This window comes from Molothrus aeneus, chromosome 2 (genome assembly GCF_037042795.1).
Source record: "Molothrus aeneus isolate 106 chromosome 2, BPBGC_Maene_1.0, whole genome shotgun sequence".
In the NCBI taxonomy this organism is placed as follows: domain Eukaryota; kingdom Metazoa; phylum Chordata; class Aves; order Passeriformes; family Icteridae; genus Molothrus; species Molothrus aeneus.
Window position 1 is genome coordinate 92,735,446 of NC_089647.1, and position 24,750 is coordinate 92,760,195.

General features: G+C 39.2%; 1 protein-coding gene across 1 annotated transcript in view; it reads left to right on the forward strand.

The window, feature by feature from the left end:
- Window positions 1–24,750, forward strand: part of COL4A1 (collagen type IV alpha 1 chain) — a 119,796-nt gene that overhangs the window by 74,459 nt on the left and 20,587 nt on the right. The window contains exons 16-39 of the mRNA XM_066545330.1: window positions 1,299–1,343; window positions 1,564–1,617; window positions 2,073–2,114; window positions 3,286–3,379; window positions 4,041–4,076; window positions 5,618–5,782; window positions 7,622–7,717; window positions 8,846–8,929; window positions 9,691–9,761; window positions 12,807–12,998; window positions 13,877–14,045; window positions 14,401–14,493; window positions 14,592–14,696; window positions 16,191–16,288; window positions 16,592–16,742; window positions 17,084–17,197; window positions 17,604–17,771; window positions 18,329–18,418; window positions 19,001–19,153; window positions 21,889–21,987; window positions 22,078–22,167; window positions 23,004–23,143; window positions 23,998–24,128; window positions 24,232–24,308. Of these exons, the coding sequence (XP_066401427.1) occupies window positions 1,299–1,343; window positions 1,564–1,617; window positions 2,073–2,114; window positions 3,286–3,379; window positions 4,041–4,076; window positions 5,618–5,782; window positions 7,622–7,717; window positions 8,846–8,929; window positions 9,691–9,761; window positions 12,807–12,998; window positions 13,877–14,045; window positions 14,401–14,493; window positions 14,592–14,696; window positions 16,191–16,288; window positions 16,592–16,742; window positions 17,084–17,197; window positions 17,604–17,771; window positions 18,329–18,418; window positions 19,001–19,153; window positions 21,889–21,987; window positions 22,078–22,167; window positions 23,004–23,143; window positions 23,998–24,128; window positions 24,232–24,308 (2,557 nt within the window). The remainder of the gene's footprint in view (window positions 1–1,298; window positions 1,344–1,563; window positions 1,618–2,072; window positions 2,115–3,285; window positions 3,380–4,040; window positions 4,077–5,617; window positions 5,783–7,621; window positions 7,718–8,845; window positions 8,930–9,690; window positions 9,762–12,806; window positions 12,999–13,876; window positions 14,046–14,400; window positions 14,494–14,591; window positions 14,697–16,190; window positions 16,289–16,591; window positions 16,743–17,083; window positions 17,198–17,603; window positions 17,772–18,328; window positions 18,419–19,000; window positions 19,154–21,888; window positions 21,988–22,077; window positions 22,168–23,003; window positions 23,144–23,997; window positions 24,129–24,231; window positions 24,309–24,750) is intronic.

A 24,750-nucleotide genomic window follows, 5' to 3' on the forward strand; every position in this document is an offset into this window, starting at 1 on the left:
TTTTTTACTCTTACTGTAAATGCAGGCTTGAGGCTTGAAGAATGGAGACATATTGGCTTAGAGCTTTTTGACAAAACCAGAGCATCTGAATTAGAATTTTCAGTTTCTGAAGAGCTCCCTGAACAAAGTTTCTAAGATATTTTATATATAATTGTCCAGGAAATCATATCTACTTCTGAAATTAAGCTAAGCCTTGAAAGATGATCAGATGTTACAATCTGATATTCTAGTTCATAGAAACTAAACTATATGAGTAATTCTGATCAAAGTGTATATTTGACGACTCTCTTGACTTTGCAGATCAAAGTTTTAATTAATCATTAAAAACTACTTGTAACCCTTCATTATAAGAGACCATAGCTGCACACCTCAATGGTGGTGGCCTGCTCACATTTGTTCTATCATTTTTGTCCTTCGATTGCATTAAGACAAAATCTTTATGCCTGAACTGATGAGATTATTTTTATACTGAATTACATGCACTGTTACTTTGTATATTAAGTGCCTGCATTTCCTTGGGTTTATGGGACAAATTCATATTGCTTATGCGACACATACAATCTAAGCACTGGGACACCAAATGAAAGCCAGCCACCACAGGGTCAGGCTACAAGCTGATGTCCCAGTCCTTTTATGGTGCAGAGGAAGGGAAAATGCTGAAAAGTAGGTTTGCCCATCCAAATCATTTATCACATAATTGTTAACTGCTTCAAGGGAATCTTATCCCCTCTGTAGGTTGACACAGTGGACTAATAGTTGTAATTTAGTCTGGAGGAGGGAATTTTGACTTCTAGTGTATTATCTGCCTTATGATTTGAATTTCAGTGTGACGGAAGTGGATTTACCACTACATTATCACACAATCGGATAGAGGACCACTCTCCAACACTTCTGCTGAAACTGAACCAATAAACATCCATGCAGAAATGTCTTGTGAAGCTGAGGAGCCTATATATAGAAAGGGATTGTTGTGAAGGAAAAAGATGGATCTGGTTCCAGTTTCTTGTGCTGTAGATATATTTTCTCTTGAAGACTCTGTGACAGGGAAATCTATGTTATTTCTGAATCTAGGAATGGATTTGCAGGATTTTATTTAATTTGCATCTTGGAGGGTGTTGGGTAATACAAGCACTAGGCATAGTCACCATTTGTACCTTCTGTTCTTTTAGCTGAATTAGCACACTTTGATTAATGCATTGCAATAGTGATAATTTTGTTCTAGTATCCCACCCACTGTGTTCAGAAATTGAAGGTATGTGGTTGTCTGTTAAAACAGAGTGGAACTTGGTGTTTTACAGGGCAAGCCTGGAAAAGATGGTGAACCAGGACTGAAAGGAGAACCTGTATGTATTTTACTCATTTTCCAGTAATGTTTCTTATATTCAAAACAAAGAACTGTCTGTGTATTATAGATAGTTGATATTTTCTGGCCTTCTGAATTGTTTATTTGAAGTAGTTGCTTTCAGTGAATTTGTGACTTCTACAATTTTTAAACTTTGCTGCTGCCACAGCTAAGATCCACCTATATTTGTCTCTTCTGGTTGCACTGCCTTCTCCACACAGGGTTTGCCTGGAGGGTTTGGGATTCCAGGACGGCCTGGGGAGCCTGGCACAAAGGTGAGTAGTAGCAGCTTTTGCTTCCCTTCTCACAGAATGAGCTAACAGCTTTTGTGGTGTGTTCATTGATTGCATTAAGGCAGCGAATGCACATAAAGCAATATTAATTGAATATTGCTTAACTGTATTCAGAGACAGTGAGAAGTCAAAATGAAGGTATCCCCAGGTTAGATCAAATCTGTGTTGATTAATGCAGGCTTTATTTTCACAAGCTCTTTGTCCAGCCAGCATAGGTGTAAGTGTGCTTCCCTAAAACCTCCAATTTCTCCTCAAATAGTGCAAACCAGTACAGGCTTGCAAACTAATTACTACTGCTGGGTATTATAGCATTCCAGGTACTCACCATGTGGGTGTTGTTTAAATCTGTATCAAAGTGTTCATTTGTTGAGGAAATCTGATTTTGTTGGCAAAAAAATCTGATCTGGATTTAAGACATAAATTCTATTTTGATTTAGGGTGACAAAGGGGAGCGAGGTTATCCAGGACCTCCAGGAAGAGTAAGTAAAATAAATTTTTATTAATTTTTAGACATAAAATAAAATAAAAATAAATTTTGTGAAAGTCAAAGTGCTCAAACAATGAAGAAAAAAAGAGTTGCTAGGTATAGTCTGATCTTGTTCTCTTCAGTCGTGTCCATATTTTTCCTTAATGGAAGCAAAAGTTGGATGCAGTTCTTTAAAGTATGTTTGAAATGTGGGAAAGGAACCCTCAAAGAATATGAATTTCAAGTGTTTTGGACTGTGAATATTATAAGCATTGGTATTCAGTACACGTACCCAAAAGACAGTTCAAAAGAGTAAATCTGCCAGTTTTAGGGCTGTGGTTTAACCAAGTGGGAGCTAAGCACCAGACAGATGCTCACACACTCACTGTCCCTCCTCAGCATGGGATGGGAAGGAGAATTTGAAAAAGGTAAAATTCATGAGATAAGAACAAGTTATTAATAAAAATAAAGTTACTAATAGTAGTAGTAGTAATCATGAAGAAATGGGAGCTAAGAAGAAGAGAGAGGGAGGAATAAAACCTGAGGAAGACAAGTGATGCACAGTGTAATTGCTCACCACTTGCTGACTAATGTCCACTGAGTCCCTGAGCAGAAATTGGCCATTACACACAAGAAGAAACCAGGTGAACAATTCATAATTTTTGTAACACTTCAAATAAAAATGGGATTAGTCAGGAACAGATAGATTGGTGGCTCTGCTTCTCAACTATGAGAACAAATGCCCAACATCTGCTAATTTGGTTTGGAAAATTGTGCGTACCTCCTGAATATTGTATTGTAAATATTAGCATCCTATATATTGAGCTCAATGTTAGCAAAAATTGGCTACATAATATTTTAAAATAAAAGGTAATACAAACTTAATGGATTAGTTCTTAGACCACGTTAAGGTTTTCTGGCATCATTCTTTTTGAGGAAGATGCTATATAAGCTCTCCACTTAATCCTTGAATTGATATGAAAGCATTTGAGTAGAATAGGAAATATTTATTTTCTCTGGTAATTCCTCAGCAGCTGCAATCCTCTCTCTTGCTGAAATGGCAAGTATAATCAAAACTGCTGAAAATTGTCAGTAAAACTAAGGTGGCCTCTGTACCATCAGATGAAGATGGGGGAGATGTGATGGCTCAGTTGCATGTTTCTAGTCTTTGTCCTGTGTTTTAGATTATAGATGCTGGACCAATAGATACCTTTGGTGAAAAAGGAGACCCTGGAGTTTCAGGTTTGCCTGGACTGAAGGGTCAAAAAGGTGAAAAAGGTATGTATTTTGTCTTGTCTTTTTAATTGAGTTAGACTTTTAGTTTTCTCACTAAAGGAAATTAAAATTGTACTATCTGTGCTCAGGAGCTTTGTTTGACAGTGTAATGTTCCAGTTATTGAATTGTTTTCAGGTTATTATATTTTCCGGTAGCTTGTAAGACACTTCTCGTTCTCACCATAGCTAAGATTGTCTTTCAGTTATAGATGAAAAAATGATAAACTGGGATCAGTTTTTATGACAGCTAAATAATTCAGTGAGATTATGTAAGAAGTATGGAAATCGACATGAATATAAGGAAGGTAATTAATGCAGAGAATCTTGAGACACCTTTGTAAAACTCAGTTGCTAATTTTTTATCCTAAGTTTGGCTTGCATATTTTAAAAATGTCTTTAGTAAACAGAAAAAGTCAAGCATTTCCCTTCCCATTTTCCCCATTACAGATCTTTGCCAATTCAAGAAAAATTTCTGGGGAAGTTGGCACACAGCAGTACCTTTTGTCTGAATGTATTTCTTGAAGATATATATAGATTATTTAACTTCAGATTTGATTTTGAATGGGAATATGCATGAATATGAATTTCAATTATATCTCCTAAAAGTTCACTTTCACTGGCATTGCAGAATTCATTACCTAATTGAAACCTTCTCTTTCTAAAGGCTTCCCTGGTGCACAAGGAATTCCAGGACCTCCAGGTATGAAATTATAACTACTGATTTTTTCACATTTGTCATGTGTTCTTGGGTGAACAGTCCTGAGGGATATTCTCCTTAGCTCCTTTCAGTGACTCTGCCTGACTTTCTGAACACCCAAGCACTGACCTCCCCAGGGTCTAATCATCCCTGCAGGCCCTTCCTCTAGATTGCTTTTCTCACATCTCTGATGTGATCCAGCCTTGTTCTTTCTGTTCTGCTCTGATAAGTGTCTGCTGAAATTGAAAATGTAGTGCAGAGTCCATCAGAGACAGCCCAGAGAGTGTGACCCCATGGGGCAAGAAGAGTTGTTAGCTGGGAATGTGTGGGAGTGTGTGCACATGCACCTGAGTGTGTATGCTTGTATCTTTGTCTGCCTCTCACTTCAGCTCTGTATGTGTTTGTGTAAGTATAATAAAACAAGGTTTGTAGAAAGAAATAATACTGACTTGATCAAAGTCATTCCTGAAGGCTTCCTGCTTTTTTGACTGTGTCACTCGGTCTAATAAAAGTTATTTCTTTTGCCTACAAATTTTGCCTTTTCCATAGCCTTAACATCTTCCCATCCATGGTAACACTGCTTTTACGTATATAAGTACATGTACATGTGTTTGACCTAGACCATGATACTTGCTTTTTAAAAATTAGGCAAATATCTCTGGAGACCTGACACTTCACACATCCTGCAGTGATACTACCATTACCTTCCTTGCTTTCATTTTCTATCTTGGCAGTGAGCTAGATACAAAATTAATGTGAACCAGGGTCAGATAGTTTCCAGGAAATTTTTCACAGGTTAGAGAGAAGATGCTATACACCACAGGCTGTAATGATAGCTCTTGGTCTGTAATTGCCCTGCAGAGATTGAGCTTTGTGTGACTTCTGTATCTTCCTGCAGTGTTGCAGATGACTCAAAATGTTTTAATGGTCAAGCGTAATGATGAGTTGTGAGCTGGAAGTCATTAAAATATGAAGACCTGTGTGACTGTACAAATAGCTAAAAGGAGATCTTATGCAGGGGTTTTGGTAGTTGTTTATCTGCTTCTCTTTATTGGCTGTTTTTCACTTATTATTCTTACAAAGCGTTTTCGTTTTAGCATTCCTTAAATCTGCTAGCATTGTTGAGTACTTATTTTTTGAAGTTATCAGGCATGCCCTCCCTTTATAGGTGTGTTTTCGATTTGGTTTTTTATGAGGTAAGGAAATGTGCAATAGTTTCTAGATGGAATAGCTAAGTTAACCCTAAACAGTGTTGCCACTATTTACTACCCAGCAAAGGTGTGTCCAGCTAAATCTCAGGAAAGCACTCTAATACAGATGAGGTTTGTTTGTTTAGGGACCTAACAGAAGTGATTTTCTCTCAGCTGTAGTGAGTATACAAACCCCTATTTTTTATAAATCACCAATAATTAAAATTCAGTCCCTTTTTCTTCTGCATTAACATTTTTCTATTTCTCTCTAAAACCCTGTGAAAGTTAATGTGTTGATAATGTTGCTGTCTTTTCACTTGTCATTTTTACATGTATCTTTTACTCTGTTCAAAGGTCGACCAATTCCAGGCAGGGTAGGATCACCTGGTGTCCCTGGAGAGAGAGGTGAAAAAGGTGAAAAGGGTTCTCCTGGATTCCCTTCACCTGGAATCCCTGGAAGAGATGGTTTCCCGGGTCCCCCTGGGTTGCCTGGCCCACCAGGACCTCCAGGCATAACAGGTAGGTAAAGCCCAGGTTGCTTTTCACTTTGAAGACTCATAATGCACATTAAAAAAAGAAGGAAGAGACAAGATTATAAAAGCTATTATCAGGATGCATCTGTGTCATGGAATAAACATATCTGAGTTGTTGATGAACCAAGTAAAAGCTGTTGCACAGTGTAGGAAACCACTTGTTTCCTTACTGGGAAAGCACAAGGATTCTTTGCTAAATAAATACTTCAAAAATTTCTAAAAAATTCATTGTTAATTGTTAGAATACAACCAAACAATTGACCTTAATTTACATTGATTAGTTCTGTGTCCTATTGTGCCAATGTAGTGATATTTGTATATTTCAATTTAAAAAATAGCACATACTAATGCTGTCCTTAGCATAAAAGATGCTGTTCAGTATGATGATTTACAAGTCTGCAGTTCCAGTCTGTGTAACAGATGGAAAAGGTGTGAGAACTGCTGTGTGAGGTACTAGTTTGCCAGAAGATTTTATTTTAAAATAAAATTATCTTAGAGGAGATTGGGGTCATGGAAAGGCTTTGGTTGGAAGAAACCTTAAAGATCATCTGGTTCCAACCACCCAACACAGGCAAGGATGACACCTACTAGATCAGGGTAAACACCTGCTTTATGGAATAAATGAAAAGCCAGTAATGATGGGACAAGAAAATAATAACATCAGTAGTAATAATAACAACAACACTACACATGTTTTATTAGATTGTGATAAAGGAATTTTAAAGGGACAAATGTTTTTGCTCTGCAATGAAGCAGTAACCAAGTACATGTGGAAGTGGTCCATGCCAAATAGCTCCTTAAAACTAATGTTTTAACTCATAGAAAACTTTTACTATAGGTGATACTGATATTGTGAGTTCAATTATCATTCCAAGATCAGGAATGATATCCCTATTACAATAGTTAGGGTACTTTAAAGCTATTGAAAGAAACATTATTCTCTATGGAATTCCTAAACCAAAGATACTTTGATCAAAAACAGGGGAAGATGCCTGGTTGTTGCTGTGTTGCCAGTGAAGCAGTGCAAAATCCAGCATGTAGAATATGTAAATAGCTAAATCTTACATTTTCCTAAAAATTTCCATTTTTCATGCAAATTATTATCATTGCTTAATTCTGCTCCTTCCCCAGATACTTGGAAGCAATTCTTTTTCATTTAACTTGTTTTCCAAACTTCATGTTAGCATTTTGACTGCTGGCTTTGGTCAAAATGATGTCATGCTATGTTGGGTCAGATCCTGCATCATATCATCAAACAGAACAAGCACTATTTATATTCTTATATCAAGCCTGAGAAATATTCTCATTTGTTACCTATTTCAGATCCTAACATAAGAAGTTTGTTGTTTTCAGGAAGCTTGATCAGTGTGAAGAAGTTAAATAGATGTTGACAAGCTGCTCTTACCTAGAAAGTTTCCTAAAATGTTGGAAAAGAGAAGTCAGGGTACAAAAAAAACTTTCTTAATGAATCTCTCTGAACATCAATACTCTCCATTCTCTTCAGGGTCAAAACATCAGTTTTTCATCCGCGATACCTTACCGAACCAAAACTTAAATTGAAAATAGATTTTATGTTGAAATTGTTTGTAACCTTATTATGGCACAACCTGTCTTTTCTCTGTAATTCTCAGGGTTTCTTAAGCAGTGTATATGGAATAAGAATACAAAATCACAGTTAAATTTTTCCAAGTAAATCCAATAAAAGAGTAAAATGCTATCCTGAGTTACCACTTTTCATAGGTAACATTTCAGTTAGGATGTAAATGCAACTCTATAATGGCAACTTGCACTTCTCAAAACAATATTTTTTGCAATTTCATTTCAGATGGAATTGATCAGTGCCAGCAAGGAGAACCTGGTGCACCAGGTAGTCCTGGACTTCCAGGGAGAGATGGATTTCCAGGAGAGATGGGAGAGAAAGGTAATCATATTTTAAAGTGATTGTATTCTAATGCATAGTAGTCTGGAGCTTGAGTATGTAAAGAGGCTGAGCAAATTAGGCTGGATCCAGAGAAAGCGTACTTAAAGTTAGTTAAATAGTTCATGGACATGGAAGATGTTTCTTGACTCTCTGGTGAGTAAAGAAGGATATTGTGCTTTGAATTGTGTGATATGAACTTCCCTTGGCCTGCTCATTGCTGGGAAGTGATAAAGGATGGCCCAGGGCTGCAAGAGGAACAGAAAGGGTTCAGTAGAGCCCTATGTCCTATGTAAATGGAGCTGTTCAAGGCAATTCAGGGTGTGAATTCTGAGATGCAGATTTAAAGAGAGGTTGAGATGAGTTGAGAATGAAAATGGTTTATGAATCATTGCCATGAGTATAATTGAAGATAAAATTTTAACACCTACAGACAACCTTAGGTTGGACATTAGGAAGAAGTTCTTCACAGAAGCGGTGATTGGGCATTGGAATGGGCTGCCCAGGGAGATGATGGAGTCACCATCCCTGGAGGTGTTTAAGAAAAGTCTGGATGTGGCACTGAGTGCCATGGTCTATTGACATGGTGGTGTTTGGTCATAGGTTGGACTCAGTGATGGCAAAGATCTTTTCTGACCTAACTGTGGGATTCTGTGAATAGGACTCCCAACCATGTGTTTTAGCAGCATTGACTAAATGAACATTTAAAAAAAAAGAGCTGCAAAAATTTACATGGTGGTTGCTCCTTTCCAATCTCATTCTGTTCACTATTTTGGTGCAAAATTATAGTGACTATAGAAGTTATCCTTTTTCTGCTTTAATAATTTTATTTTCTCTATACCCACTGAATATATTTATTTTCTTGTTTTTGATCCTCTTCAACCTTGTCCCCTTTAACCATTATTTTAAATACTAACCCTAGAATAAAACTTATGTTGATTTTCATGCTGTTCCTTTAAAAATTTAAAGAATTTTGAACATCAGCTTGCTGATATTTTCTCCTTGAAGCATGGAATTAGAAGCAGCAATTTATTTAAATATTAAATTGACATTTGCCCTGAATCCACCTGCTTGCAGTTGTCTTGAATCTTTTTGTTGTTATTCATGTCCTTTGTTGTTTTCTTTTTTCAGGTGACAAAGGTGAAGCCTGTGCCTTGTGTGATAAAGTAGGACCTCCTGGACTTCCAGGACCACAAGGGCCACCAGGTCCAGCAGGTAAAAACTCCTTAATAACCCAAGAATGAGCTATGTAGGCTAAATTCTAAATAATGCAGCATACATAAGAAAATTAATTACATTTTGTCCCACTAATCAAATTGCTTGTGAAACTAATGAAAGGACTAATGAAAGGAAGGTGGCATATTCCTATTTTTGGCCTGATTCCAAATTTCAAATACAATCAACTAGAATTACCAGGGAAGCAGAAACTGACCACAATGAAGGGTCTTTGCAAATTGTGGCCCAAATATTTTCACAGTGAGAAATAATGTGGGGACCATTTTCTTATGTGCTTAGGCTTGATAGTGACCCATATATTTGTTTCCAATTGCAGCACTAGATTCTGTGGCCCAAAAATAAGTTTTTTTTTTGCTACCATATGAGAGCAGTGCCGCATGCCAAAAATTATATTAATTATATTATACCTAATGTTTGTTCTAGCGCTGTTCAGAAAAATGAATGTGGTTTAGTTAGTTTCAGTTGTGCATTGGTTACATGAATTGGTAAATTCATTCCTAAGTCAAATGAATCATCAGCTTCCAAGTTTATGAATGCAGGCATGCAACACAAGTTCATGAATCAAGACAGCCTCTCTGGCTTTAGCAGCATTATGCTGGTATTACTGGGGATGGAATGAGACACTTTACAGGGGATCACAAAGAACTCACATACAATGAGCTATTTGTGTGTAATATATTTTTTTCAATACATTATATTTTATGTAATAAACTAAGCCATATTTTTGTCTCTCTGAAAAGGTTTTCCAGGACAAGCCGGTTTCAAGGGTGACAGAGGCTTACCTGGACTTGATGGCCTTCCAGGGGTGCCTGTAAGTAATGCCTTGCCAAGTACTACTGCAAGGCATGTGATCAAAAAACATGTGATGATCAGTGTATGATCAGTGTATGATCCTAGTGTATCAGTGTGGTTGTGTAACAGTTCTCTTTAAAAACAACCCCCCCCTGCCCCTCCCCAAAACAGTCCACCGATATGATAAAATTAGAATCAATTATGCCGTATAAAATAATGTAGGAAGAAGTGGGCTTGAACTGTAAGAGCTAAAAAAGAGCTGTCAGATATTGGTTATACTTCTGAGTTTATCCATCATAAGAACTCGATGGGACACATGACCTTCTGCCTGAGCAAGCTAAGCAGTGGAGCTGGGTAAAGATTAGGATTTCTCAGGAAACAGGTGCAGGTATTCCCTGACCTTCTGAATTGTTCCAATAACATTTTGCTGGTGAGTACAAATATATTGAGAGAGAGACAGTGCCATCTAGTGTGGTGTGAGCAATCTAATGTTAACATGCAGCACACTATGGCAGTTTTGCTGAATTTTGAATCATAGAATAAGAGAAAATGCTGAGTTGGAAGGGGCTCAACAGGATCATTGGATCCAATGCCTGGTTCTGTGAAGAACATCCCAAACATCACACCATGTGCCTGAGAGAGTTGTCCAAATGCTTATTGAACTCCATCAGGCTGTTGTTGTGACCACTTCCCTGGGGAGCCTGTTCCAGTGCTCAACCACACTCTGGATGTAAATTTTTTTCCTGATATCCAGCCTAAACCTCCTTTAAACCTCCTTTAAACAGCTTCATGCTGTTTCCTCAATTCCTGTCACTGTTGACAAGAGAGATCAGTGCCTGCCCCTCCTCGTCCCCTCATGCAGAAGTTGTAGACTGATATGAGGTCTACCCTCATCTCCTCTTCTCCAGGCTGAACAAATCAAGTAGCACCAGCCATTCCTCATAAGGCTTCCCCTGCAGACTCTTTACCATTCTCATGGCCTTCCTCTGGATGCTCCCCAATAGTTTAATGTCATTTTTATTTTGTGGCACCAAAAACAGTATTCAAGGTGAAGCTGCCCCAGCTCAGAGCAGAGCAGGACAATCCCCTCCCTTGCCCAGCTGGCCATGCTGTGCCCGATGCCCCCCAGGACAGGGTTGGCCCTCCTGGCTGCCAGGGCACTGCTGACTCCTGTTCAACTTGCCATGGACCGGGACCCCCAGGTCCCTTTCCATGGCACTGCTGTGCAGCCTCTCATTCTTTGGTCTGTCCACACACTCAGGATTGCCCCATCCCAGGTGCAGAATCTGGCACTTGCCCTTGTGCTGGTGATTGCCCATCTCTCTGATTTGTTTCTCTCTGCAGGGCCTTTCTGTCCCCAAGGGAGCTGACAGCTCCTCCCAATTTATTGTCACTGACAAACTTACTTAGTATTCCTTCAAGTCCTGCATCCAGGTTGTTAATGAAGATTTTGGGAAGTGTCTGCAGTCTGTTCTGTAAAACACAATTAGTAAACAGGAAAGTCAATACTTTTGAAGAAATAAAGCAAAGCTGTGAAAGTGGGTAGCATCCTAATAAGATTACTTGTAAATTATGTTGAGACAGCACAGCATGACTCTCAGTAAGGCCAAAAGCAGAACAGCTGTAAGTGTAACACTTGTCTAAAATGTGACACAAATGACTCCTAGATGAGCAGTGTACTACCACAACTACATTTGACCTTGTCAGAATCCATTTAAGTGCCCCTATGGACACTGAGATTTGCTGTGAAAACCTGCCTCAGCATACGTGTTCCTGTAGCATAATGTGGGTTTTGACACCATTCCTAGTGTGAGTAGACTGAGTCTTCCCAGACCTCTTCTCCCCAAAGCTGTTTCCTTACAGCTGACCCTTTCTGACATAACTTCTCAGTGACATCCCTGTGCACTGGCTTTATCACACACTGGGGTTATGTGAGCTCCCTCTAGCACCAGTGGTGAGAGAGAGGTACCTTCAGAAGTAAAAAAACCAAACCGTTTGTATGAATTCATTACTCAAGGAATCTGTTTCTCTCACTGAAGTATAAATAAAGCCTTGTTGCCTGAACTCAGCCAATGAAAGTTGACTAAGATGAATTCCTTATCTATTGCCACCTCAATAAATTGCATTACTCAGTGACCGAATGTATTATAATATCAGTGGGATTCATGAAAGAAACAGTGGGAAAAAATGGAAGACATTCTAATGTATTTAAGCTTTTTTGCTGTCTGTCATTTGTTCTTGGCACATGTTTTCCACACCTTAATATTTTACTTTTATTGCCTCATAAGTGCTATTCATGTCTTTAATCAGACAAGGATTGGCTGCTGTTTGAATGATTTTAAGTTTGTTTTACTCTGCAAAGTTCAGCCAGGTGGTGATCCAGCATATGATTTAACTTGGAAGAACTACATAGAGGCCAGCCGTGCAAGCTGACATTGCTTACAGCCATGCTGAAACATCAGAGTCTGATTCAGAACACTCCAGTGCTAATGAAAAGATTACCAATGACCATGTTCTGGTTCAGGTTGAAGTGGAGGGCACACATGAGCTGTACATAGTGGACACTGCCCATGAAGTTTGTGTTTTACTGACCTAATGAGTAGCCCTGAGTCACTAGAAATTGTAGAGATTGTTCCCATAAGACAAGTTCAATCAAGTCCTAGAAAATATGTAGGGGAAAAATTGAAATTCTGGAAATGCTGTAGGCATACCATTAGGTAGGTAGTTTCTTTCCAGAAGAGGTTACAAAACTATTTTCTGAGCACATGCATTATATTCTGATATTACCAACTGCCTGGGTCAGCTGTTCAAAGTTGATGAATATTAATAACGATTGAACACATGTATTCACATCCGCTGAATGTTACGAGTAAACTACCCAAGGGAGAAGCTTTCTGCTTCCAAGACTGCTGTGTCTTGGAAAATATTCTCATTTGACCTCCTCAGTCATTGACTTGGTGGTTCCCTCAATTTGGATTTGCAATTCAGTTTCTGAGGTTTGCTTTCTTTTATAGTGGAAGGGTTTGTAGGGCAACTGATGACATCTGAATTTATGAAATTTCAGGGTCCCCCCGGCACTCCAGGACTTATGGGCAGCCCTGGGCCAAAAGGAGAACCGGGAGATTTTACGTACGATTCTATCCTGAAAGGCGAAAAGGGAGATCCTGGTTTCCCAGGACAGCCAGGCATTCCTGGAAGAGAAGGAAGACCAGGAAAAGATGGATTTCCAGGTCCCCAGGGTCCAAAAGGAGTAGCGGTATGTTTGCTTCTTTATGTTTGCATATTGTCCTACTGTGTGTTCATTTATGTTTTCTTACTGTGCTGTACATTCTGTCTTTCAGATCAGAATTCACATGCTTTTGTGCCCTATACATGCTTTATGTTTATTGGCCTGATTTATTTTTCCACATCTATTCTTTACCTTGAGTAGTACATTCTTCCTCAGAAGATGATTCCATTTTCACTGGAAGTAGTGAGGAAGGCAGTTCTCCAGCAACAGACTATTTCAGAGCTAGGTTTTTCAGACCATTTCTTTTTACATGTCATGCAAATAAGTAATCTGGCTCAAATGCATTCAGCATGGCTTGTTACTTTCAGGACTATAGAGAAAAGGTTCAAACATGGACAGTAGTTTTATTCCTTTCTGCCTTTCTCACAGCTTGATAGTGAGAACGAGTGTGAATGATTTAGCTGATATTTGGAGATGATTGAACAAATGCAGTTATCCAAGTAGAAATTGTGAAGACAAGATTCAAGTCTCTTCTAGCATATTTCTCTTCTTGTGGAAATAAATGCCTCAAAATCTGGCACTGATAGAGTTGAGCTGATGTGGATATGATGTTGAGCTGAATGTTGAGCTGATGTTGAGCTGAATGTGGAGCTCACCTCTGCTCCCAGATCCACTACTGGAAACATGGCCTGCGTGATACACTTAGCTGCATTGCTAGATGTGATCTCCATGTGCTATTCCACATGGAACCTCATTCTGTTTGTATTAAACTCAGTAGAAAAAAGCCACTTTCTTCAACATTACAGATACCTGTGCTAAATCCCAGTTACAAAATATTCAGAGAGAATGATGTGTTCTGTCTTGCCAGCCAGGCAAGAAGTACACTTGTACTTTCCAAAAATTAGGGTACAGCTGGCTTGAAAGGAGAACGTGGTCCCCCTGGCCAACCTGGATTCCCTGGAGTGCGTGGTGAAAGAGGTTTTCCTGGCCCTCCTGGGATAGGTGCTGCAGGATTACCTGGTGAAAAAGGAGACAGAGGCTTTGCTGGAACCCCAGGTTTACCAGGACTTCCAGGTAATGCTACAATGTGTTAAAAAAAATACAAAAGAAAATTAAATTGTACCTTTTAAATGGTATAGCCTAGAGGATCATCAGAATTTAAGCCCGAAATAAAAAGACTGGCTAATTTGAATCAGTGCTCTCTTTCACCAGTATAATTGCAAATTTTTGAGGGCAGTTTTCCTGAAGGATTTGCTAGGCAAAATGGGGTGGTTTAGGTTCATCCTAGTTTTTTACAGGGCTTCTACCAAAAAAAACTTCATAACAAGTCACTTTTAATGGTATGGATGAACTGATAATGCTGTCAAGGTAGCAGTCCCTTGTTTTATTTCATCAGTTCCTGTACTCTAATACACCTTTACATTTACAGGAGCAAAGGGTGAAGCAGGACGAACTATATCGCTCCCTGGCCCTCCTGGGGCAGATGGTCTTCCTGGGCCACCTGGTTTCCCTGGACCCCAAGGTACAGCAGTCTGTTAATCTTTGTCTGATTATCAGGATGGTTCTGTTCCCCAGAAGTTAGCCTTTGTGTTAATGTTTGTCTTGTTTTTATTTGCAAAGGTGACAAAGGGAATCCTGGGCTTCCAGGCAGACCTGGCCTACCGGGAGAAAAAGGTGCTGTTGGGCAGCCGGGGATAGGGTTCCCTGGACCTCCAGGTCCCAAAGGTAAGATAAAGCTGTCCATCTAACAGAGCTGGTGTAACTGGAGTGTGGGTGGAGGCCTAGGTCTGCACTGTCATCCAACCATAGCTGCATGGGATTTGGGAGGTGCAGCTGAAGAAGCTCCCATGCCACAGTCAGCCAGCAGCACAGTGAGCATTCTTTCAATAGAGTACAGCTGCACACTTGCTTTGTGTAGTGCAGTGGTGCACCTACAGACAATGTCACAGCTACTGCCAGAATGGAAAGTGAAATGGTACAGCATCTTTCATTGCAGCACCTGAAGTAGCTGAGATGAGATGACCCTTCTGAGAGATGAAAAACACTGTGTGTAGTTGGTCCAAATAATATGCTGGTGTAACTGTAACAGCTGTGGGCCAGAGCTTACAGCTCTACTGGGTCCCAGACAGCTGAGAGTGGCTTGGTTAGAATTCCAGCTTACTCAACATAAGTGTAGTCTTCCCTCCATGGCCATTGTCAGCATATGCAAATAGCTTAGAGGGAGTCTAAATGTTTTGGAATTTTTGAAGATGTATTTGACAGTACTGCTGCTCATTTAGAACTAGATGACTGAACTTTCAGCAGCCACCTCAATCACCAAAATTCTTTTGTGTCTTTGTCATTATTTCTTATGATTCCACACACGAATGAACTGGGAGGGTCAGAAATTTAATAAGGAGAAAGGGCATATTTTTCTCTGTAACCATGTCTGGTTCCTCTGAGAGTGCATTGGGACCTGAACAGAAAAGGCCCATTGTATCTGTAAAAGAATTGCTGTATGCACTTTGATGCCAGATGAAAGAAATGACACATTAAATATATTTCTTTAAAGGACCCTTCCATGAACTCAGCCCTGCCCAACGACATTCTGAGGTCTTAGCCTAAAAGCTGGATTTCTGCCTGCTTCATTTGAATTTGTTGTACGTGTGCTGATGTTGAGTGAGTGCTATCTTTAAGGGATTTGCAGAGTGTTGTAGGTATTCCTTCTTGCATTCCCAAGGTGCAGTTCATGGGCTAGCTCTGGCATAGAAACCTTCAGTATGAAACCCTCAGCAGGACACATAGAACGTGTCACAAGACATATACTGCACAAAAGGTGTTGATTCACAGGTTGGCTTTGTTGTACAGCCCTCAGTCTGATGCCCCACACATTAAGTTGCCTTTTCTGAAGAAGACTTTGGGAACCTGGTTTTGCAGGATGTTTCTCACAGGAGAGATGGGAGATGAACCCACAAGGCTATTATTTAAGAGGAAACACTCAGCATTTATTTCTTCTGAGTGGTTGTTTCTCATCAGAAGCCAACTGCTGCACAAAAGTCAGCGTTTGAATCTTTGTTGGGACATTTGCATACTGGCAGGCCTAGAAGTTTGACTACCCAGGTCTTTGTTAACACGTCCGTGTGAATAGTTCAGTTTAGAGGCTTAAAGAAACAGCAGAGGTCACTTACAGACAGACAGGGTAATGGTGTGACTCTTGGTTTGTTTTGCTTTGTTTTATAGGTTTCCAAGGTCAGCCTGGCTCACCTGGTCAGCCAGGAACTCCAGGAACCCCCGGTCTGGATGGTTTGCCAGGAGTTCCAGGTTTACAAGGTCAAAAGGTAGATGTCACCTGCTGATACTTTGATCTGTGACTCCCCATGTTGACAGGAACACGTGCAAGGAAAAACTTTAGAAGCTGGTCAAACTGCCTTTCATTTTATGTTTCCCACTGTGCACACAAGGAGACAAAGTAGATGGATAAATACTTGGCATTAACACTTTTAAAGGGCTTACAGCTCTTCCCTGAAGTCATGTATAGAGGTCTGTAGATAAGCCCTATACTGCATGATTAAAATACATTTAATAAATGATTTCTTGGTTTTGATGTGTTGATTCCTAATCTATGGTGTTTCTTTGGCCAGGGTGAACCTGGTGTAGGTCTACCTGGCCCTAAGGGATTGCCAGGCCCCCCTGGCCCAGCTGGCATCCCTGGAGAAAAGGGAAGTCCAGGACTGCCTGGTTTACGTGGCGAGCAGGGTTTTCCGGGCATACCTGGACAGCAGGGATTCAGAGGTAACGTCACTGGAAAAATGCAGTTCTGTATTTGTATTTCTTTTTAAAGTCACTCTCCTGCAGATGCAGTGAAAAGTCTATTCATTACTGAAATATCCTACTGATATCTTGGGGAATTGCCCCTTTCCCATCTCATTTTTTCCTACTACCCACCAGTAGAAAATGCTAGCAGCAAAGAGCAGCCCTTCATCCAAGCCCAGGCCTGGAGAAGTTGGTAGCTGAATGAAGTCTCCTTGGCCTTGTGCTTCCAAAGCACCGCACCTTGTCTGCCATTTTCAGCAAGCAAGATGTCAAACAGCATCAGAGAATGCTTGGTCTATGTTTCTCCTGTCTCCCTGCAGGTGACCCTGGTCTCCCAGGTCTCCAAGGCTTGCAGGGCCCTCCAGGTGCTCCGGGGCTGGGCCCTCCAGGATTGCCAGGACCTGCTGGGCAGCCGGGACCCCAGGGACCACCAGGTGAGCAGAGAATACTCCCACGATGCTGCTTAAGAGCAGAATTTTGACATAAGTGGATAACACAGGTAAAAGTGTTTCTTGAGAACTTTCTGCAGTGTGAAGTTGACAGGGGTAGATGGGGGGGGGACATGCTGGTGGGCCTCCTCCATGTAGTCAAAAATGAAATCCTGAGAGGATTTCTAGCATTTGGATTGGTCTCCTCAGGTCATTGAGGAGTCATTGATGGGTTATTGATACAGGTTGAAATCCTCTCTTAGGAAGTGAGGACTGGTTCTGCTGTCTGCCTTTGACTCCTCATCCTCTATGCCATCTAATTTGTGAACAGGTGGACATGGTCAGATATGCTTATTAATGGTTTTCCTTGTTTTTTGTTCAGGACTAATGTGGTATCTTCTGTTTTTCGTAGGATTTCCTGGAATAAAAGGAGAAAGGGGCTTCCCTGGTGTCCCAGGTCTAGATATGCCAGGACCTAAAGGGGATAAAGGCAGCCCGGGCCAGCCAGGAGTCCCAGGCTCTGTGGGGTTACCTGGCCTGCCAGGTCCACAGGGGGCTGTTGGACTGAAAGGATCAACAGGTAAATGCCTTGTCCCTCAGAAATCAGCATCTTTGACAGCTGTTTTATTAAGTTGTGGCAGCACACCCTTTCACTCAGTTAGGAATTGATTGATCAAAGAGCCCAAGCTTGGGAAAACGCAAGGACTGATGTCAGTAAAGCAGCTCTGTGCACATGTAACTGAACTGCTGCTGCTGAAGTCCTTTCATGGACCAAATCCAGCAGGTTGAAGGAACCAGCCTTGCTCCTGTAATAATGAAAGAGGATTATTCTGCACAGTTTTAGTGACAGAGTATGGTTTTAATAATGCCTTTGTTAATGACAGCATTGTTTGCTGTAATAGGGACTTTTAAGAATTTGTCAAAAACCCATTACAAACTGTTTTCTTCTGGTTTTCATAATACTGTTTTTACTGTTGTTTTCTCTATTGGGCTGCTTTAGTTTAATCATCTTCTTTGTCCCATTTTTCCTTAAGTAGTGCAACTCCTAATATGATAGGCAGTAAATAATTCTGTTTCTTGTATTTCTTTACACTGCTTGCTTTATTTTTTTTATTAACTCTTCTTCTTTGGCTTCAGGACCCAAAGGAGAAATGGGAGTTATGGGAACTCCTGGGTTGCCAGGAACTCCTGGGCCAGTTGGAGAGCGAGGGTTTCCTGGTGAAAAAGGTAAGAGAGAGATTTTCTCAAAATAAAAATTGCAAACCCCACACCTTTTCCCCAGCAGAAGTCGAGAAATAACCAAAGATAAGGAATATACTTGGCCTAAGGAACCGTTTATGTCAAGAGACTTTCCTCTAAGTTAGAAATAGTAAAAAAGGCCACATTCTAGGAGCAGACATGAGTTTGGGCACCAAAACATGATTTTTGATCAATTTTTCAAGAACAGAAGGGTTTGCTAGGTGTGAGGCTGCCATAGGTATTACTCCAAGAAAAATACAGTATTTGAAATTATTAAAAGCCAGCAGGAAGGTCTTAATTAAGAGCCTCAGATAATGCTCTGTATTACTGCCAAACCCCTGTCCTTATCGTTTCAAGAGTCTAAAATTATTGGCTAGGAAGTGGGAAAAATATGTCAACTTTGTGACAGAACTATTGTGAAGTATAAAAAAATTTCATAGGAACTGTTCCAGAACATGGTAGTTGTTGCTCAAAATCTGAATAAATAGCTAATTTAATTTGTTGTTGTCTACTAAATATTCTTGCAAAGTTTTATATGCCCCTGTAACATTCAGTGCTGTCTCTTTATAGGCAGCCAAGGTTTCAAAGGTGTAATTGGACCACAGGGTGATCCTGGTGTTAAGGGAGATAAAGGTGAAGCTGGTCTCCCAGGAAAACCTGGAACAATAGACAACATGGACATGGTTAGCCTCAAAGGCCAGAAGGGAGATCAAGGAGAAAAAGGTAACTTTATTCTCTAATTGTGTGAATAAGTGGAATTTACACTCATATACTACTAAGCAGCAGTACTTTGAATTTAGTTTTGTGTTAGTTTTAGGCAACAGTTTTTAAAATAAAATTAAAGAGTTTTGCACAGCAAATAGAGATATTTTTCTGGTGTTTTTCAACTCTATAGAAAAAAAGAATAATCACAGAGCAGAGGGGTTTTGTTTGAACAGAAGAGGTTCAATTTGCCCTTTTGTAATTGATTTTACCTCTTTAATCACAAGGCTCTCTGAAAATAAAAAAAAAAAAAAATTAAAGGTAAAACTAGAGCTTTCCAGAAGGGAAAAGCTGTCTTTCATGTAAAACATGTAGTTGTGGCCATGAAGATCAACTGGTAGTGTAAGAAAAAAAATGAGCAGCCTTTTTTGACACACTTTCTTGTGACCTGAAGAAAATTCAGGAAAGAAATACATTTATGTCACTGATAGCAACAGATCAACTTCTATCAGTTTAGAAATATCTGGAAGTATGCAGGAGAAAGGCAATCAGTTTTCTGTTTAGAAACTTCATGGTTATAGATTTGTTAGCTTTTTTAGATAATACATTCTTATTGGTTTTTTAGTTTTACTGCTAATTGATAAATTAGTTGTTTGAAATAATTTTCTCTCCTGTATTTCTTTTCAAAGAAAAAAAATTGTGTATATTTTGCATATTTTTAATATTTTTTCTTCTTATTATACATTATTTTTTATTTTAAAAATAAGAGTTTTTAATAAATGGTTACTTTTTTTGTTAAAATAGAAATGTAGAGCTTAGAAGGGAGCTACTGAGATATTGTGATCTTTAATTTCCCTCAACCAAGTCCTTCAGGCTTTAATAGTATATCATGTTTTCTGAAACAATTATCATTCCTTTTATACTTTGTGATTTCTCCCCAGTTTGGCTGCATCCTTGTTAGAGTGCACATTGCTGAAACAAGCAAAGTACTTCAACTCAGGCCTGGCTAGAATGAAATTTCCCTTTCTTGAAGCATTAGCTGACTGAGTTTGTGATTAGCTATAATTCTTAGTCCCTTAGTTCTCGACTACTGTGTAATAATTTTTCATTTTGTATGCGTGTTTTTGACTTCTTCTATCACACGTGGTGCATTATGCTTTTTGATTTTCAGTGTGATGATTTTCAAGCTTCATTCCAACTCTTCAAAATCCTTCTGTAGTATAATCCTGTCCTCTTTTTGAGCCTTTCCTTCTGAGTGTCATCTGTACATTTCATCAGTGTATTCCAGGGCAGACTCCTTTCCAGTTTGACAGTGAATCACTAATAATTATACTGTTGTATTTGAACTGTGGAAACAGGAGAGTATCCCAGTCTTAGCTACCTCTTATCTCCATGTCCTGGCTAATTGTCAGAAGGAGATGTGGGCTCACGTGTTCTGGTTGGGTCTCAGAGAAACCTGGGCATGTGGGTAAGTAGTGCCTTGCAGCTTGGGCAGCCAGGGACTGCAGGGGAGGGCATCAGCCAGTGAGCAGTGAGTACATCTGCCCTTCAGCTGAGATACAGTTTCTCAGAGTACTTTTAATGAAGCTCCCAGCCTATAAAGATTTCATCTAGATTATGTTTTCTCATTTGTTTCTGATCTTGATATGTACAGTGGTATGTAAAGTCTTAAAACCACATAGGTCATTTTCACTGTCTCCTTATCTACTACTGGCATGTAGGATGATTAATTTTATTTTGTACCTAGAAATCTAAATTAGGTACACTTGTTACATGCAAATAAAGAAACCTTTGCTGAGAAATTCAAATAGTTAATTTTTTTGGTTTCTAATTTACTAATCTCTCCATCACTAACAGTGCATGCTTGCAAACTTATACACTCTACCTTTTCCTCACCACATGCAGTCTACAGATTGGCCTGGCTCGCACAGCCTGGAAGAGTAGGTTCCAAACAGATCCCAGCCTGCAAATTTCTGCTCTTATCTCATCCTCTCCAAGCAAAAGATACTTAGTCCAGCAGAGAAAAATAATTTAATTATACTCCGTAACTTTGCTCATCTTTCGGCTGCCTTCATTCCTCTAGATATGAATATCACAGTAATGCTTTTAGAAGCTTCCAAAAGACAAACTGTGCAGAGAAGACACAGATTTTTTATGGCATATTATCAGTGATGCCTAATGAAAAAATTTGGGTTTGGACATCTTGAAATGTTTTTAATAAAAGCTGCTTACTTAAAAACATTCAGTGATTTGTTTTCAGTAACCTGTTGTCCTGCAGCTCTATGCAACAATAACAGAATTGTTTATGACCAAAAGGCATGGACATAAAGTTGGAGAAGAGACACACTAGAGAGTAAGAGATCAAGCCTTCTGAAGGTGCTTTACATTAAATGGAACAGGGAAAACAGCACATTTCTGTCTTTTTACTAGTTGTTCATATGGGCCCTTTTAGAGAGCTGTTAACACCTGTCGGCCACTTTTCAAATAACTCATTAATCTAACTCAAACACACATTCATTCCATTTCTTTTTTAGATATAACTTTGCAATTTTCACAGACACCCATAAAATTGCAATAGCTTTCAGTCTTTTCTCAGTACTGGTTTAATGATTGGAAAGTTGTGTTTTGCTCAGCCATTTCCTTGTTCAGCAGAGAGAAGCAGCAGTGATCAAAAATTAACTAGAAGGATTATTATATGTAATTACAGTAAATTGTAATAAAACTGATCTCACTGTGTTTTTCTTTTTGGTGTCCAGGGGACCATGGAGAAGCAGGAGAAAAAGGGCTACGTGGGGATTATGGAGAACCAGGAATTCCAGGGAGAGATGGTGAACCCGGTACTCCCGGACAGCCAGGTATGTCTGAAGATAACAGCAGACAGACTGTTTGTCAGGTATTTTAAACCTTGTTAATGATGGGATTCTTCATTTCTCTGTTGTCCATAGGACCAAAAGGTGATCAAGGCCCCCCAGGGTACCCAGGGGATCCAGGAGTTCCAGGACAAAAAGGATCGGTTGGTGAAATGGGTCTGCCAGGTACTGATTGCTAGGAATTTCTTATTTTTTTCCTTAATTAATATAGAACATTATGAGAAACCTTTATGGAGTATTTGTTGGTGTAGATCTACTAAACAATTGCACTGTTTGCACTGACTGAATGTTAGGCTTTTGAGACATTGCTTTTCAATCCTATTGTCATATACAAATAATAGGATGGCTTCCTAAGTTTCTATGTGCAAATCCTTTAGCTGGATCTTTAGGTTTTCTGTATTTGTTTCAGGCAGGAAGTTTTTTGAGTGGTGCCTGTTTGTGTCTCTGATAGTCTGTGAACTGCATTAAGCTTCTTGTGTATTTTCCCCCTTCTAAAAGGTTTGGTGAGCTGCTGTGTACTGCCTGTCAATTATGAACTGTAGGGGTCTGGGAATAAAGTTGTTGTGGAAGGGATTGGTAAAGAATAAAATGGAGAAGAACTTATAACTCAACATGGAAACTTTGTCTTCGTTGAGATGGCTTTGTGTCTAGCATATTTAGAAATCAAACATGAAAGTCTGAAATGGTAAATGAGGACAGAAAACATATGCTGCTGAAGGGTCACTTTGTATTACTATTAGAAATTAATCAAATAAAAATAAAGTTTTATTCAGTTCATATTTTTAGCAAGATCTTTGTTTACTCTGAATCCAAGATTATGACTGTCTTCTATGAGTAGAGTTGATCATCCCATAAAAAGTCCCATTTAGAGAGTGAATCTCAAAAGAAAATTTACTTACTTTCATACCTCTGAATAGCTAAAGCAACACTGAAACATCACTGTCAACACTGCTAAGGTACCACTGGTTCTGATGTACCCATTTTGTCCTTCCCTTTACTAGGAACACCCGGAGAAAAGGGTCTTCCTGGAGTACCAGGTTCACCAGGCACACCAGGGTTCCCTGGGCAAAAAGGCGAAAAAGGAGACAAAGGAGCACCAGGTTTTCCTGGAATTGGCTTTCCAGGGGCTCCTGGTGAGAAGGTATTTATACCCCTAAGGATTTGGTTATCTCTACCAAGCACTTGAAGAGATGCTGTTGGCCTTTAAGCTGTTTTGTTATATTTTCTATTATGCTAATTTAACTGCCTTATGAAAAACTTGAAAGGTGTGCATATGTTCAGGTTTAGATGCATTCTGTTTGATGGAACCAGTATCTTCAGTGTTCTTTCTTAAAATAGGCTAATTGCCAGTGCTAGAAAGGTAGGGAAGGGGAAGAACTTTTAAAAATACTAAGTCAATAATGTGAAAAGGGCATTTTATGAACAGGGAAAATAATCACACTAAAATAATGTTACTGTACTTTTACAAAGATACTATACAGTGCTCAGCTACTACTGAAAAGTGAACTGTGCTAATACTGTCTGTAAAGTTTAATTGAATCTCTAATAGTATCTATTAGGATTCTCATTTGTTTCATATTCCTTTTCCTAGCTGTACAATGACAGTTATAATGAATTTGTAAGTAAAAATGGTAAAAAATAATACCTGCTAATCTGGTAGCAAACTTACTGAGGACTCAAAAAAAGACTTTTTTTAAGATGATGAAGTGTAATAAATTAAAGGCTAATTTTGAAAAGACTTTGTATAACCATCCTAAAAATGCATAGAAGACTGCTCATTTTCATTTGTAGGTATTAAGCAATTGCTAGATTACTTGAAAAACTCTGAAAGTGAAATATAAAACCAAATTTAATCCTAAATTATGTTGTGTAGAAGTGGAAAAACAATGGAATTCTTTAAATTCAGATGGATAAGAGGGGTGACATCTACCACTGCATACAGAAAAAACTGTTTCAGAATTAATGTCTGGATTTTATTTGTGCTTCTTCTTCTAGGGAGAACCAGGAAGAACGGGTAGTCCAGGTCTATCTGGAGATAAAGGTGAAAAGGGTAATATAGGAATTCCTGGAATGCCGGGTGCCCCAGGTCCCAAAGGATCCCCTGGCATGGCAGGATTTCCAGGCAAGTGTTCATGCTTTTACAAAACAGAAACTGCAGTGAAAATTTGAAGTAAAAATTATATCAAATATCCCACATGGAAACACATTTTTCTTCATTTCTTTAGGAAGCCCTGGCCGCCATGGAGAAAAGGGTGAAAAAGGACTTCCTGGCTTAAGTGGGATTCCAGGTTTAAAAGGAGAACCAGGTAAAAAAGAAATATCAACTAAAAAAGGACACTTAAAATATTGTTTGTTTCCAGGGAGTGGCTAAAACAAAATCTTTTGCATTCTACATTAATTTTGGCTCAGATATTTCGCAGTGCATTTGTTCATTTCATCAGCAAAAAAGACATTGCTTGACAATATTGACATATTTCCTAGGTAAATATGAGTCACTGTAGTGGGGGGCTCACTTTCTTTTGCACTGTTAGAGGAATAGATTTTACCACCTTCCACAAGACCAGTTGTTGCTACAGCCATTACTTCTGTTGTTTCTGAGTTAATTTTAAAACAATTCAGTTAATCTTTATGCCCAAACCTGAATCACCACATTATCATCATTTCACTGATGTTAGAAAGGAAATAGAGTATGGAAGAGAGTAAATCCATTGCTGTTATGAACCTTTTTGATCTTGGAGTCTTCTGTTC